The following is a 17,357-nucleotide window of genomic DNA, read 5'->3' as shown; positions in this document are numbered from 1 at the left end:
TGATGGAAACAGCTATTGACAGCTTTTCTTTTGTCTGTTCTTAAAAATATAATAAAGTGTGTTTCTTCAAGCGCATGTCTTTGTGCTTAATAGCATTTCTTGTCATGTGCCCACCTGTTGCGGGTAGATGAGCAAAATTACCCGAGCATGAAATACATTTGGACTTCGTCGTATTTGGCGGGTGGCAGGTGCTAGTTTCACACCCTGGTCACTGTTTAATATATTTGGCGACTTCCCAAATCCATGGTTTTGCCATTTCCCGATATTGTCGATCATGTCTGTTCGGAATTGGCATCGTGATCTTTGTAAGACATAGTCGATATCCGATTACATCGTCCTATCGCCCAGCCCTATGGACAGCAGGAAATGGGCCGAAAAAAGAGGGAATGAGCTTTTATAGATTTTTGTTTTTGTTTTACTAGGTAAAGACAGTGGGAGCTGTTTAGCAGTTGTTTGTGTTTTTGAGGAATAGATACTTTGCTGGGAGACCACAGTGCCACTTTTTATATAGGCCTATAAAAGATGAATAAAAAATAGGAACATGAACGTAAAACAGTCTGAATGATTGGCCTTTATTTCTTTTAGCAGCTCAGCGTCTCCTGAAATTAAATTATGTTTTGCTTGATGACCATTGATTTTGTTTGTAGTTTGGCGACTGATGTTTATTGTCTTGTTTTGCTGTTGAAGACCCAATGAAATCACTTGACCAGTGCTGTTTTCTTTCCTGTGTCGACTTATTTCCTATGGACCCTTTTCACTGACTGTGGTGACGCCATTTCTGCCTTATTTAGCAGCATTTCTAATACAGCTGCTGAGGGAGTGACAATACATTTTTCAGCTTCTCTCTACTGACGGTCGTAATCCACCACTCTCTATTTTTTTCTTCATTTGAAAATTTGTGGAGACGAAATGGTGGCATTTTTCTTTTGACGTTGAAGCAAATGGGTAAGCAAAAATTAGATTTGCATGGTGTCCCATTCACTGCTATCGAAGTTTACCCTGCAATCGTTTACTTCTGCGTTCCAAAACCCGGAATTGTAAAAATGGTCCATTGATACAAGAAGTTGGTGTGGAACATCTCAGGGGGCTTGCCTCCTTTAAATAGCCTTTAGTTTACTTCACAGCCATGCAACACAATTTACTAGTTGCTAATCGATTGCAGGTGGTATTAGCTAGAAGAACATTCTCATTCTAGAGTATCTGTTTGGAGAAACTTGTAGATTGCTAGATGAATCATCAAATGTTTTGTCTGTGTTACCAGAAGAGAAAGACCACTGCGATAAATGCGATTTCTGCTAAAAGTTACTTTTGTAAACTTTTGGACTACACTAGAATATAGATGCTTCAAAGCTAATAGACATGAAGTGGGTCCCAAACCGTACACTTCTGCACTGTTCTACGCCATTTTGAAGTATAAGTAGTGCGAGTAGAATGTTAACACTGAAAATGCGGGGTTACACTTTGGATGCACCTTTTCAACCATCAAAACGGGAGTGTGGAATGGTGGACAGTTCATGCACTCAGCGCACACAGCTTGCCGTACATAGCGGAAGGGGGGAGTTACCTGGCTGCGCTGCTTCTCTGACAAAACGGTTGTAAATAATGAAAAATATAGCAGCTAGCAGAATTCAGTAGATACAGCACCTTACAAATGTGAGTTGCTTTACCATCACCCCAAGCTGTGTGAATATGTACGTTGTTTAAGATACACGTGTTGAACTGAGGTTGGCTAACACGCTAAAGCTAGCGGCAACACATCACATGTGCTTGAAACGTCAGTTCCATCAGCAGTTAAACGGCGAACGCTTCCGTGTAGTAAAAAAAGTGTTCCATTTGGGATGACCCTACACTTTGAAAATTCATACACTACATGACTGAGTGCATAGTATATTTTGTGCATAGTGTATAGTAGTCTTTCTAGCAAGTCAATCCACTGTCAGCCATATTTGGAATGCTCTCGGGAGGCTATTTCCAGTCATGCCAGTGCAGATCCTATCTACTTGAATGGGGAATGAACGAAATCTCAAAAACGGTTGGTCAAGATTAAGATCAAAGAACATATTTCAAATCAGCAATAAAATTTGATGAAATTGGAATCATAAAATGTGCTGCTTTACCTCATATTACGCTAAAACGTGCAATTTTCCCAGCATGTGCATTAGTGAGTTGATTGATAGGCGATGTCTGTTTCCAAAAGTTGATTGGTTCTTTTACCTTTAAGGAAGGACTTCTTTTCTACATCCGTTGACCGTTGGGTGCTTCTTGGTTGGGCGTTCCAATTTCTACTATTTGTTTAAATAGAAGTAGCCTGTCTCTGGTATAGTGTGTCGTTTGGGACACAGCAATGGACTAAAAGTCACAAAACTCCCAATTATGATTTTATTGAGTCTTCTGTCATACTTTGAACTTCGTCTTTGAATCACAAAACTGGCCCTCTCTGTGATTGAATGGATTTCTTACTTCTCTCTCTCTCTCTCTCTCTCTCTCAGATGGGAATAATTGGTGCTCCAGGCCCCTACAGCAGTTCGTACGGTCCATGTGGGGGTCAGTCTCCGGGGCCCCAGCTCCAAAATAAAACAGCTCAACCCAACAGCATTAACCAATTCAACATGGACAAGAAACCTCAACACGGGCAGAACATGGGTGCCATGGTGAGAGAACTACAGAAAAAACTTCCTTGCAAACCACACCAATGCTTGCTCCCTGATTTTTTTTCTTCCTTCAACAACAACTGGCAAAATTATGTTTTTATTTCCCATCAGCAATTTTGTATTTTATTGTTTTTTTTGCAGAGAGAGAGAGAAAAAAAAGGTTGGTGGATTGGTTATGAGATGGCCCAGAGAGATGGCCTACTGCTGCAGATTTCCGCAAAAATTTGAATGCCATCATTCACAAAATTGTACACATCCAACCCCCACCCATTCTGTTTTGAATGAGTTTAGAATAAATGTTGATTAAAAAAAAAAAAAAAAAGCTACAACTAATTTAATAATAATAAAATGTCAATATTTTGTCTACTTTAATGAGAGTGTAGGTAATACTCTCAGCCAGAGCCAGAAATTAAATTGATTTCCAGGGGCATTATTTCCCTTTGTAAGGGCAGTTTTTTTTTTAACCTTATAATAGGTGTCATCCTTTTATGCCATACTTCAATTTAAGCAATTAATTCAGTTTGAATAATGTGATACTTTAGGCAAATACTAATAAAATTAAATTAATATTTGTTGGGCGGGGTATTGGCATTTTTTTTCCAATTTAATTTGATTTAGCTAGATTCCAATTTTGAATATTTCAGTTACAATGTCAAAAGGCATGTTTCAATAATTACAAATTAACTATATTAACACTACGTTAACACTACATGTTAACATGTGCATTGTGACTGAAACACATTCCGGAATCACTTTTTTTTTCTATTTTTTTTTTCACATTCACGTACTCTCATTCACGAATTTCCAAATACTTTGGGTATTTAGTTAACATAGTCTGCAAAACTAATATAATACAGCAATAATTATTATTGTTTAAAAAATAATAATAATAACATTAGGGTTATGTAACATATCCAGGTTAACATATTAATAATATTAAGTAGTTTGGTTCAGTTATATTTTGTGATTTCTCAGACCTGATTAATTTAATAAATAGGCTATATAACATCCAACCCTCTTGCACTTTTGGCCTCTAGTAGGTGAGGAGGCTTTCCAGACAGATAGCAGCATAAAGTTTTATTTTCAGTGAGAGGAGTGAACGGTCACGGAATTTCTTGCAGGAGCACGACACCAAACTGATGCATTGCGAGAAAAGCGGTGTGCCCATCTGTGCAGATGGATGGTGGGATGATCCGCCACCAGACTGAGCTGACTCGGAAATATGTGCCTGACGGATGGCGTGCTACAAATAATGTCTAGCGAAAACTCAAATTAGATTGGGATGTATGTGTTTGTAACTATATCAGATGTTAATAGTAATAATAATAATAATAAAATACAGGAGCAAATTTTGCCCCACAATTAGATTTTTTTGTCCAGAGCCTCCATTCATTTCTGACTCTGCTCTCATCTCTGAAATCATTTTATCATATTTAAATCCATTCTGCTGAATTTTGCATATATTCTCCCACAGTCAATACTGAAAACCTTTAAAAAATATGCGGATTACGTGTGCTCCCATGGATGGGTATAAATTACCAGGATTCCCACGGTCATGGAAAACTATGGAAAAATATCAGAGTTTTTAAAATGTGATTTCCAGGCCTGGAAAAGTCATTGAAATGAATAAAATATTCAAGGAAATGTTTCAGGTGTAAAACAAGTTAAGCTCAATCATCAGCATTTGTGGCATGGTGTTGATTACCACAAATATAAATTTGACTCGTCCACGTTTATATGTATAATTTTTTTTTTTTTAAATTGCTGTAACAGTAAGGCATTTTTAATGAAAGTGAATGGGGCCAGTTCACAAACATTAAAATGTACTGTTTCAAAAGTATAGCCACAAGATGTTAACATATGTAAACATGATTTTAGTGTGATTAAAATATTTTCTTTTTCTAGTTATGTTAATCTCAAAATGATTTCTTTGTCTTGAGAGTATCTTTGTAAAATTACTGCAAAAACATGGATTCTGTCTCTCTGTAGCAGAGCTCAGGTGCGGTGGGCGGTGTATCAGGGCCAGGCGGGGCAACAGCGCCCCCTGCAGCAGACCCCGAGAAACGTAAACTCATCCAGCAGCAGCTAGTGCTGTTATTGCACGCGCACAAGTGCCATCGCAGGGAACAGACCAACGGAGAGGTGCGACAGTGCAACCTGCCCCACTGCAGAACCATGAAGAACGTCCTCAATCACATGACACACTGTCAGGCTGGCAAATCATGCCAGGGTGAGTGTTGCCATTGAATGCCATTTCAGAATGGCATATTACTCGTACTGTTCTTGTATACTGTGTAGGGGTGTAATGGTTCAAATTTCTCACGGTTCGGTTTGTATCACGGTTTTAGGGTCACGGTTTCGGCACAGTTTGGTATTTATGTTCCAGGGAAAAAAAAATATTACTCCCAAATCCAAAATTAAAATATTCTATTTGGTAACAGACACTTCAAGAGATTTGTCCTCACTACAAATCACCATAGTTCTACTACAGTAACCATAGTTTAAACATTGTATTTGTAGTAAAATCATAGTAACCACAGAATTAACATGGTTACTGTCATGGTTACAATACTATAGTAAAATCAAGGTTACTATATGGAAACTACAGTATTACTGTTGTAAAACAATGGTTAATTGTATCAAGATGGTGACAGGAGTCATTGTTACTTCAGTCATGGCTACTACAATATTACTATAGTAAAACCCTGGTTACTATATTGCTACTACAGTATTACTACATAAAACCATGGTTACTTTTCGTTAGGGTCCTTAACTAAAAGAAAATTCTCTAATTGCTAACTCAACATTTTAACTTTATACCTGCATTATTATGCTACATGCATCAACATAAAGTGCATTTCAGACTCAACTCAATGTATATTCGGCATTCAGAATCTGTACATCACTATAGAAGAAATAAACTTGCTATTAAAATGAATATGAGAATGGATGTCATAACGCGACTCTAGTATTTTAATCATACGCAGAAATCTCACATCTTCATCAGCGGAGTAGGGCAACATAACTTTGGCTATGAACACCCCAAGCACTTTAGTTCTTGTTTCATGTCTGTCCGAACTAGCACCGAGTGCCTGCTTAAAGACGGAAGGGAGTGTGTCTGTGTGCAGTTTCGGCTCACCTGCAGTTCTGTGCGCACCGCACGCTATCTATCCTCGGGTGATGTCAGCGTAAATAACTAATCAAATATTGATCTAGTACCAGTATACAGCACTCGCGTTGAGCAATGTCTGCAAACAGTGCCTGTTTTGTAATGATTTTTTGACCATCGCTGTTGTAATTGACCGCATAAAGAAAAAGTTCCCAGACAGGAGACTTAAATTTACATTTATGCATGTGGCAGACACTTTTATCCAAAGCGACTTACAGTGCACTTATTACAGGGACAGTAACCCCGGAGCAACCTGAAGTTAAGTGCCTTGCTCAAGGACATAATGGTGGTGGCTGTGGGGATCGAACCAGCAACCTGCTTACCAGTTCTGTACTTTAGCCCACTAAGCCACTACCACTTAAATGACACAGGGGCTTCTCTCTTGCGGCTTGTTTTCTCCACTTGCCATTTTGCCAACTAACACGTGCAGAACTGAGATGTCATCAACTGATTTAACATACTAACAGTTAATAGGACAGATTCTCTCTGTAGAAAGTTGACCCATGTGAAACAGGCGGAGTGTGTCGATCTACAGAGCCATACAGGTGCATTAGTGGAGGTTACAACTGCGCATGTCTATTTGGCGCTATATTTTCTTTGCCAAACTGTATGATCCAGATGTGTTATTAAACTAGAGATGAACCGCGGAGCAAATGATTACCGAACCGTACGGTTCGTTTTTTTTTTTTTTAACCGAGAACCATTACACCCCTAATACTGTGCACAGGATGCAAATGTTTTTCAAAAGATAGCCTGCTACGTTTACCAAAATGTGAAGTATACCAGAGCACACTGTGTGGGAAAACTACGTATATCCTATAATACAACGTTCTCAATGTCATCGTCATTGTCCAGTGTAACAAATGACAACAATATTATTTTCTGAATAAAATACAGGTGCATCTCAATAAATTAGAATGTCGTGGAAAAGTTCATTTATTTCAGTAATTCAACTCAAATTGTGAAACTCGTGTATTAAATAAATTCAATGCACACAGACTGAAGTAGTTTAAGTCTTTGGTTCTTTTAATTGTGATGATTTTGGCTCACATTTAACAAAAACCCACCAATTCACTATCTCAAAAAATTAGAATATTTTGACATGCCAATCAGCTAATCAACTCAAAACACCTGCAAAGGTTTCCTGAGCCTTCAAAATGGTCTCTCAGTTTGGTTCACTAGGCTACACAATTATGGGGAAGACTGCTGATCTGACAGTTGTCCAGAAGACAATCATTGACACCCTTCACAAGGAGGGTAAGCCACAAACATTCATTGCCAAAGAAGCTGGCTGTTCACAGAGTGCTGTATCCAAGCATGTTAACAGAAAGTTGAGTGGAAGGAAAAAGTGTGGAAGAAAAAGATGCACAACCAACCGAGAGAACCGCAGCCTTATGATTGTCCAGCAAAATCGATTCAAGAATTTGGGTGAACTTCACGAGGAATGGACTGAGGCTGGGGTCAAGGCATCAAGAGCCACCACTCACAGACGTGTCAAGGAATTTGGCTACAGTTGTCGTATTCCTCTTGTTAAGCCACTCCTGAACCACAGACAACGTCAGAGGCGTCTTACCTGGGCTAAGGAGAAGAAGAACTGGACTGTTGCCCAGTGGTCCAAAGTCCTCTTTTCAGATGAGAGCAAGTTTTGTATTTCATTTGGAAACCAAGGTCCTAGAGTCTGGAGGAAGGGTGGAGAAGCTCATAGCCCAAGTTGCTTGAAGTCCACTGTTAAATTTCCACAGTCTGTGATGATTTGGGGTGCAATGTCATCTGCTGGTGTTGGTCCATTGTGTTCTTTGAAAACCAAAGTCACTGCACCCATTTACCAAGAAATTTTGGAGCACTTCATGCTTCCTTCTGCTGACCAGCTTTTTAAAGATGCTGATTTCATTTTCCAGCAGGATTTGGCACCTGCCCACACTGCCAAAAGCACCAAAAGTTGGTTAAATGACCATGGTGTTGGTGTGCTTGACTGGCCAGCAAACTCACCAGACCTGAACCCCATAGAGAATCTATGGGGTATTGTCAAGAGGAAAATGAGAAACAAGACACCAAAAAATGCAGATGAGCTGAAGGCCACTGTCAAAGAAACCTGGGCTTCCATACCACCACAGCAGTGCCACAAACTGATCACCTCCATGCCACGCCGAATTGAGGCAGTAATTAAAGCAAAAGGAGCCCCTACCAAGTATTGAGTACATATACAGTAAATGAACATACTTTCCAGAAGGCCAACAATTCACTAAAAATGTTTTTTTTTTATTGGTCTTATGATGTATTCTAATTTTTTGAGATAGTGAATTGGTGGGTTTTTGTTAAATGTGAGCCAAAATCATCACAATTAAAAGAACCAAAGACTTAAACTACTTCAGTCTGTGTGCATTGAATTTATTTAATACACGAGTTTCACAATTTGAGTTGAATTACTGAAATAAATGAACTTTTCCACGACATTCTAATTTATTGAGATGCACCTGTATATGCAATGTAGTGAGGTCATGTGACAACAATATAACTATGGTTTGAACCAGTTATCATTACATATTGGATATTTTCAAACTATTTACAAAAAACAGTAGGCTGTCTACAATACATGCTGGGCAGTAAGTAGTATGTTAATATTCCATTCTGAACTTTGCCTGTCACTCTCTCCATTCCGTATTTTCACTCTTTCATGTTTTATCTTCCCACACTAACATGGCATCTTACTAGCGTGTGTGTGTTCCTATGCAGTGGCTCACTGCGCCTCCTCCAGGCAGATCATCTCTCATTGGAAGAACTGCACGCGGCACGACTGTCCCGTCTGCCTGCCGCTCAAGAGCGCCGGCGACAAAAGGAACCAGCAATGTGAGTTCACACATAGAAATGCTCAAATCTTTAGGACTGACTGTTTGCACCCTCATTATATAAGCAATGACATCGGATCAGTTTCTTCAGACAGTGTAGTTAATGTCCAGTATATCTACATCAGTTGCCATAGAAGTGTCAGTACAGCACCTAGAGACATGGTTTCATTACTTCTCGCAGCCGTGCTACACTTATGAGCTGCATAAGACAATAAAAGCATCAAACCACATATATAAATAACCTTGATGATAAGGCCCAAAAGGAGTATCCCGGTTCGATACAAGTTAAGCTCAATCGACAGCATTTGTGGCATAATGTTGATTTCCACAAAAATTTATTTCGACTTGTCCCTAGTTTTCTTTAAAAAAAGGAAAACCTGGGTTACATTAAGGCACTTACAATGGAAGTGAATGGGGCCACTCTGTAAACGTTAAAATACTCACTGTTTCAAAAGTATAGCCACAAGATGTAAACAATATGTGTGTTAACATGATTTTAGTGTGATAAAATCATATACTAACCTTTTCTGTATAAAGTTATAGCCAATTTTATAACTTTGCTGCCATGACAACGTAACACCGGAAACCCTAAAACCTTAAAATGACCATAAACATGACAATTTGAACAACTTAAATAATACACAAGTTTTAACAGAAGAATTAATGTAAGTGCTTTTATAAAATTATAAGCTTCATATTTCTGCCTTTTAAACCCTCCAGAAATTGGCCCCATTCACTTCCATTGTTAGTGCCTCAATGTAACCTCAATTTTTGCTTTTTTTTTTTTTTTTTAAAGTAGGGACGAGTCTAAATCATTTTTTGTGGTAATCAACATTATGCCACAAATGTTGTTGATTGAGCTTAACTTGTATTGAACACGAAAAATACATTGAAGGCTAGATTACACATAGCGATTTGCAAAGCAGGCCGAGTCAGTGCCCGTCGGCTCCAGTCTGCAGATTTTGGGCCAGTCAGAGTTTACGTATTTCACAGAATATCACTCATGGCCATGAGCCTAAAACTCAAGATTACTTATTTTCATTTGTTTTAAAAAGGGTGGTTAGATATTTTTGTATGTCCCCATCTGTCTTTCTCTCTTTATCTAGCCCTTTTGGGAGGAGCTGGTATGGGTATGGGTGGTCCGTTAGGGGGGTCGTTGCCTGGTGGCCAGCCTTCAGCCCCAAACCTGAACCCGCCTAGTCAGATAGACCCAAGCTCCATCGAAAGGGCGTACGCTGCGCTCGGACTCACCTACCAGGGCAACCAAGCAACCAATCAGAATCAGCAGAGCTCTGTACCCACTCAACCTGGCATGAAGACACTCAACAACATGGGTGAGAGATTTCAGAAACGTCAGGTCCCTGATACTGAACTTCTGGGAGAAGAAAAAATTCTCCACTGACATTGTTTTGATAACCATGTGTAGAAATTAGAGGTCGACCGATAGTGGATTTTGCCGATAATAAAAAGCATCCAAGCATTATACAACACCCCGACAGCAAGCATTAAAATCAATGGCTCCCTGTCAGAGACATTTACTTTAGACTAGAGAGAGGGACCAGACAGGGGTGCCCCCAGTCCCCTCTTCTTTTTGCACTATTTAGAGCCATTAATACAAAGTATTAGACAAGATGAAAAAAATTAAAGTTATTTTTATCAAAGAGACGAAACATATAATAGCATGCTATGCAGATGACATATTAATTTATCTGTCTGATCCAACTCCTTGCCTCAACTTATGAGACAGCTTCAAAACTCAGGCCCTTTATCAGGTTACAAATTAAATATCGATAAAACAGAAATGTTTGCATATGATTATAACCCCCCAGATAAAATAATTGAAATGGCACACAAAAATCAAATCAAATCAAATATTTAGGAATTAACCTCACAAAGAATATATTAGACATACATGAGAAGAACTATGGGCCTCTCATTGGAAAAATGAGAGAAGACTTAAATAGATGGAATCTAATACCTTTCTTCAAACTGAGCTCAAGAATAGAAGCAGTCAAAATGAATATTTTACCAAGATACTTATATTTGTTTCAAACACTTCCTGTGGAGATATCCCCGAAACAATTTGCAGAATGGGATATGATACGATCACGATTTATATGGCAAGGGGAAAAAAACATTACAACTTTCTAAAGATAAGGGTGGCTGGGCGCTTACTTAACTAAAAGATTACTACATAGCAGCACAGATTAGGACGGTGGTATTATGGTGTGACCCTCACTACAGAGCTCCATGGAAAACCATAGAAAGGTACATTTCAAAAAATGTCCCTACCCCAGCAATATTAGCAGACAGTAAACTACAAACTTATATCGATGATATAAACAACCCCTGGATGAAAGCTACCTTACGAGTATGGAAAACAATGATAAAAGTAAATGAGCCATCAAGGCAGATTAAAACATTTAAGTGGATAGCATGTGACTTGGATTTCCCCCCCAAATAAAATGGATAGTAGATTTAAAGTTTGGGTGAGAAGCGGAATCACCGCATATTGCACTATAATAGAACAGGGTGAAATTTTAAGCTTTCAATCAATAAATGAAAAATTTCCCCTTGATGAACAAGACTTTTATAGGTACCTCCAGATAAGAAATTTTTATGACCAGGAACTGAAAGATATAATGAGGAGCACGCTAAACCCATAGAATTATTAATAAAAGTATATATGTCTAGAGTAAAATATAAGATCATTGCACAAATATATAAAAGCCTCATGAATATGAAGACAAATTCAGAAAAACATATCTTAAGAAAAGATGGATAAAAGAAAGTGCAATGGAAATCACAGATGAGGAATGGACTACCATTTGGAAATTTCAGTGGAGCTCTACTAAATCATTGATATGGAGAGAATTTTGTTGGAAAAACATAATACGTTTCTTTAAAACACCACAACAAACAGCCAAATATAATGAAACCCTCTCAAGATGTTGGAGAAACTGTGGATGTTTAGAGGCTCACCACTACCATATTTTCTGGCAATGCCCAAATGTTCAAAAATATTAGGGGGACATATGGATAGCCCTTGAGAATATTTTTAGAACAGACATCCTCCAACAAAGCAAAACACTTTATTTTCGGCTATTTAATATCCTTTAGACAAATATCTGACGGGCAAACTGTTAGCATCCAGTAAAAAAGCAATTACACGGAAATGGCCACAACAAGAAAGACCGACTTTACATCAGTACCGACTGGATTGATGTAACAGCAGAGATATACCTGATGGAAAAAATTACTTTGTGTCAATTTGCAAAAAGATGTCTTCCTGGAAAAATGGGTTACATATGTATCACAAGTGAGAGATGATATTGATTTTGTTAATGAATAAGTAGGGACAAGGTAGCTACGTGGAATTGGGATAAAACATAATTTACCTTTTCAAATACAAGTTGTATGATTGTACTTCTATATATACACCTATATGGACATAATGAACAATTCCCTGGATGTATATAGTTTCTTTCTATATATGAGGCACTTTGTGATATTATGTGATATCTTAATTTAATTTAGCTTGGATTGTTAAATAATTGCAAACTGTAATGCTATGATTGTACCTGACTGAAAGCCTCAATAAACAAATCAAAAATTAAAGATGGTAACAAAAGGTTTTAGGTTCATTTTATGAATTGTCACCATTGTGCGTTTAGACAAGACACTTGTTCCTGTAATGAGTGTATTCTAAGTTGCTTTGGATAAAAGTGTCCACTAAACGACTACTTGCAGTGTATAATGTCTTATACTGTGTGTCCCAGCAGGTGGGAATCCAATGGGAGTGAATGGTGGAGTCAGCACACAGATGTCAAACCAGCATCCTGGAATGCTGCCAGATGGCATGATGCACAGAAATATGACTGCACAGAGGTACTGAACATCACTGGAGCTTGGTGGACCAACACTGCAGCCTTGATTGTTCTGTATGGAGTCAGACACTATTATTTTTAACATGATGATCTTTCTCTCTCTCTATCTGTCAGTCTGATGAATGACAGCTCAGGTGTTGGTAATATGGCTTCTGCAGCGACAGCCACTCCCCCTTCTGCAGGAATGAGGAAGAACTGGCACGAAGACATCACACAAGACCTCCGCAATCACCTCGTACACAAACTGTGAGTGACTGATTCACACAAGGTCTGCAGTTTTATGTAGGAATTGTGATGGTGATGTTTGTTGTTTATACCAAGTTTGTCTGCTCGCTCTTATTCACGTGTGTTATGTTTGTGTGTGTGTGAGTAGTGTGCAGGCTATCTTTCCCACTCCAGACCCTGCAGCACTGAAGGATCGGCGGATGGAGAATCTTGTAGCTTATGCACGCAAGGTGGAGGGCGACATGTACGAATCTGCCAACAGCAGGGTGAGAACACACGCATGCACACTTCGTCTTTAAATTTCAGTCAGAATCTTTGATTTATTACCATTTAAAAACCAAACACCGAAGCAGAGTTTGTTGTGGTTTGTAAATGTAGCAGTACAGTTAAACAATTAGTTCACCCAAAAATAAAAACTGTCAGTTTACTCACCTTCATGTCATTACAGCATATACAGAACATTTCAGTGTGTTTCAATTAATATTGCAGTCCATCTTTTCGGTATAATGGCATTGGTGCCCCACTTTAAAGTTTAAAGAAGGACCCAAAAGTATCATGGAAGTAGTCCATGCAGCCTGTGCGTCACAAATGCAGCGACATTATTGCATTGTCGCTAGTCACTTCATGTTACTTGTAGAGGTAGACTGATATATCGGTTTTACTGATTAATCTGTGCCGATAGTTCTTTTTAAAACTATCACTTATCTGCAAAAACCTATGCCGATAGTTGTCAAGTGTTCCTCCTCTTCTACAGTCAGAATGGCTTGATTCTACAGTATAACAGCGGCCTCTAGAAGTGAAATAAATCGAAATCTATTTAAATCTATATCTACAGTGAATTTTGAACTATCGCTTTAAGTGTATTTTGGGCTTATTATAGATCAAAGTCCTGTGTTATGCACCACATCTTCGTTTTTCTTGTTTATAATGGGATTTTGGTTGAACAAATAAACTGCTTCTGGAATTTTATTCATTTTGGACTTTTGTAGCCTCTATGTCTATGACTGTCAAAGTAGGAGAGACTAAGCATTTGTTCTATAAATTGAATGATTAATCAGTTATCAGCCTTTTTATACCACTTTATTTATCGTATTGGCAAAATCTGTCACTCTAGTTTCATTGGTTGACTGCACGTATGGCCATATCTTTTGAAAATCTGATCACAGATGAGACATATTGCTGGTAAAACTAAGATGTTATTCTAATTTTATGTGAAATTAGTCTTCTTGTCACTAAAAATGAAAATTCTGCTGGGAAGAGTGTTTTTATATAAACTGCAGCAGTGCTCATTGCATCATATCATTAACAAGATGAACAATCTATCAATGTGCAAATCAAACTCTGTTGAAACTTTCCATGCATAATTTTTTATTGTATTCTTCTTTGTGGTTACAGACAAATCTTATAGAACAGTGAAATTTCTCACAGAAATTTTAAATGCACTCAACCCCGTTATCTCACAGGAGGTAGATGACATGAGCTTCTCTGACACTGTCTTCACACTTATTAGTAGTCGTTGCCGAAAGTAGCTCCTCATTTGTATAAAGTTGAACATTTCTCAGCTTTCCGAAGTCACTAGACACGCCCAGATCTGGCCGCCAACGGTCACTGTTGCTCATGCCGCCGGAAATTGCCAGCTCTCATTAAAATTAAAGGGATAGTTTACCCAAAAATGAAAAATCTCTCATTATTTTCTGACCCTCCTGGCGTCAAAGATGTTTATGACTTTCTTCTGCAAAACACAAATTAAGATTTTAAGAAGAATATTTTAGCTCTGTAGGTCCATACAGTGCAAGTGAATGGGTGCCAGATTTACGAAGCTCTAAAATCCACATAAAGGGAGCATAAAGGTAATCCATATGACTCCAGTGGTTAAATCCAGTCCTCAGAAGTGATTTAATAGGTTTGGCTGAGAAACAGATCAATATTTAAGTAATTTAAGTCATCCCCCCTGCCCAGTAGGGGGCGATATGCATGAAGAATATGAAAAACACAAGAAGAATAATGTGAAAGTTAAAGTGGAGATTGACTGAACAGGGAAGAGAATTTGAAAAAGGATTCAAATATTGATCAGTTTCTCACCCACACCTATCTTATCACTTCAGAAGATATGAATTTAACCACCAGAGTTGTCTGGAGTACTTTTATGTTGCCCTTATGTGGATTTTGGAGCTTCAAAATTTTGGCACCCATTCACTTACATTGTATGGACCAAAAGAGCAGAGAAATTCTTCTAAAAATCTGTGTTCAGCAGATGAAAGAAAGTCCTACACATCTGGGATGGCATGAGGGTGAGAAAATGTTGAGAGAATTTTCTTTTTTGAGTGAACTATCCCTTAAAGTGAGATCATGTTGCTTTGTCGCTGCATGTGTAAACAGGCCTGAAGGCATATGATAGGTTTTAGTGAGAAACAACCCAAATTTTCAGTCTTTTTTTTTTTTTTTTTTCAGTGAAAATCTTGATGTCTGTTGCTTGTTCAGGACCACCATGAGAGAAGCTCGTTCACAGTGGCTTGCATGTTCATGCGAGAACTTGACATCCCTCTTTTATGAATCTGTAAGTCTTTGCCTCATGAGTGTGTATCTCTTCCAGGCGGAGTATTACCACTTGTTGGCAGAGAAGATCTATAAGATTCAGAAAGAGCTGGAGGAGAAGAGGAGAACCAGACTGCAGAAGCAGGGCATGATGCCGGCCCAACCCGGCATGCCCAACAGTGCCCTACCTCAAGCCCTACCAGCCGGCATGAATCAGGCACAGCTGCCCAGTATGTATACTTACATACCTTTTTCATGCATACCCTGCATACAGTGACCCCAAAAACTATTTGGACACTTAAAGCACTCTAAAAAATTTTTTTATGAATGACTTGCATTAGATGATAAAATATCAAATCAGTTGACATTTTATTTTAAAGACTAGTGGCACAAGCATATATTTCAAGCAAAACAAGAGCAGTATATCTATTAAAAAAAACAATAGATATACTGCTCAACATGAAGACACCTTCTGGTTATCAAATATTTGTGGAATATGTTAATAGTTGATGTGTTGAACTACACCTGAGGTAACTGTGCTAGGACACCTGAGTGAACTTGAGGGGAGCTGACTTTATACATCCACTAAAATCACCTTGCCACAAGTTGGTTAAAAGTAATTTAAAAAATGACTAAGAAAAATGAAGTTAGTTCTGAGAAAATGTCTCCCATTTGGTTTGATATTTTGTTGTCTATAGCAATGCATTTTTTTTTAAGTGTGTCTTAAATTCATTTACTCTTCATTTACTCATCCTCATGCCATCCCAGATGTGTATGACTTTTTCTTCTGAAGAACACAAATGAAGATTTTTAGAAAAATATCTCTGTTCTGTAGTTCCATACAATACAAGTGAATGGTGATTAGGGCTGTCAATTTGGCAGAGAAACTAAATTAGAATTTTTACTGTAAAAATGTTCTAAATTAGAATTAAATTTGAATTTTAAAGTCAGCTGATTTTTTTAAATTGACATTATTTCCTTAGTCCACAAGAGGGCACATTGAATACATAAAACCATACAGCACAGTGTTATATTATTGCAAAGAACATTCCTGGCTGTTAAAAAAACATTCAATTTTAAACTAAAGTGCATAAAATAAAAAATATAGTTTTAGTCGGTTCATATTCTCAAATTTTAAATCAAAAGTAAAACGAGGGGGGAAACGCTTCAATAGGCAGTTCTGTGTATATCTGTATATACTACCACAGACTCAAACTTCATAATAACAGCGATATACCACAGTGTTCTTCATGAATTACCGCTGTATGTAGGGTAGAATTATTCCCAGATAGCAGTGGTGTCTGGCTGAACTCGTGGTAAAGCGGCTTGTGATCCCTGGTCAGGGGCTGTTCAAACAGACAGAAAGGAACAGAACACGAGGATCTCGAGACACACATTTCTTGAACTCCTTTACAGACAAATCCATCACTTAATCTGAGAAATGCTGATAAGTGAGCAAGACACAACAGCCAAAGACCTCCACCTAATATAAGGTGCTGTTCACACCGAACGCTTTTGCAACCATCCAGTTTACCATTTGTTTTTCTATGTAAACGCGCTAGACGAATGTCTTTGTTTCTCTTTGTTTTTGTTTATTCTGCGTCTCGTGCAGGAGCACTGTTTTGTAGATGCCAGTGTTAAGTTAAAAAGAACTTTAAAACGTGTCTCGAGACACCTGGTTTCTGTTAAACTGTATTTTGTTGCACTTCATCTAGCCTTTTTTAGCGCAAGAATGCAATCAGTCTGAAGTCATCGCCAGTGCTTGGCACACATCCAAAATTCGAATGCGCAGTTTTAGCATTCGAATGTGCGTATTTTTCTTAAATTTGACGAATATTCAACATTTTTATTTTAATTTGACAGCCCTAATGGTGATCAGACCTTTGTAGCTTCAAAAATGACAAAGGAAACATAAAAGTAATCCATATGACTCCAGTGGTTAAATCCATGTCTTCAGAAATGATATGATAGGTGTGGGTGAGAAACAGATCAATATTTAACTTTTTAATTTATAGTAAAAAAGGACAATATTGATCTGTTTCTC

The 17,357-nt window shown here is 38.1% G+C and overlaps 1 protein-coding gene across 7 annotated transcripts in view; it reads left to right on the top strand.

Moving 5' to 3' along the window:
• The window catches only part of LOC127450308 (histone acetyltransferase p300-like), a 54,420-nt gene that overhangs the window by 8,402 nt on the left and 28,661 nt on the right, over window positions 1-17,357 (top strand). For 3 of the 7 annotated variants that reach the window (XM_051714293.1, XM_051714289.1, XM_051714295.1), the window contains exons 3-10: window positions 2,490-2,651; window positions 4,641-4,881; window positions 8,533-8,667; window positions 9,773-10,000; window positions 12,446-12,554; window positions 12,668-12,799; window positions 12,927-13,044; window positions 15,372-15,543. In XM_051714293.1, the coding sequence (XP_051570253.1) occupies window positions 2,490-2,651; window positions 4,641-4,881; window positions 8,533-8,667; window positions 9,773-10,000; window positions 12,446-12,554; window positions 12,668-12,799; window positions 12,927-13,044; window positions 15,372-15,543 (1,297 nt within the window). The remainder of the gene's footprint in view (window positions 1-2,489; window positions 2,652-4,640; window positions 4,882-8,532; window positions 8,668-9,772; window positions 10,001-12,445; window positions 12,555-12,667; window positions 12,800-12,926; window positions 13,045-15,371; window positions 15,544-17,357) is intronic. The other 4 variants (XM_051714294.1, XM_051714292.1, XM_051714291.1 and 1 more) reach the window with 3 other exon arrangements.

Source organism: Myxocyprinus asiaticus, chromosome 13 (genome assembly GCF_019703515.2).
Source record: "Myxocyprinus asiaticus isolate MX2 ecotype Aquarium Trade chromosome 13, UBuf_Myxa_2, whole genome shotgun sequence".
In the NCBI taxonomy this organism is placed as follows: domain Eukaryota; kingdom Metazoa; phylum Chordata; class Actinopteri; order Cypriniformes; family Catostomidae; genus Myxocyprinus; species Myxocyprinus asiaticus.
Note: the sequence above shows the minus strand (reverse complement) of the source record. Positions and strands in the feature narration are given on the sequence as shown.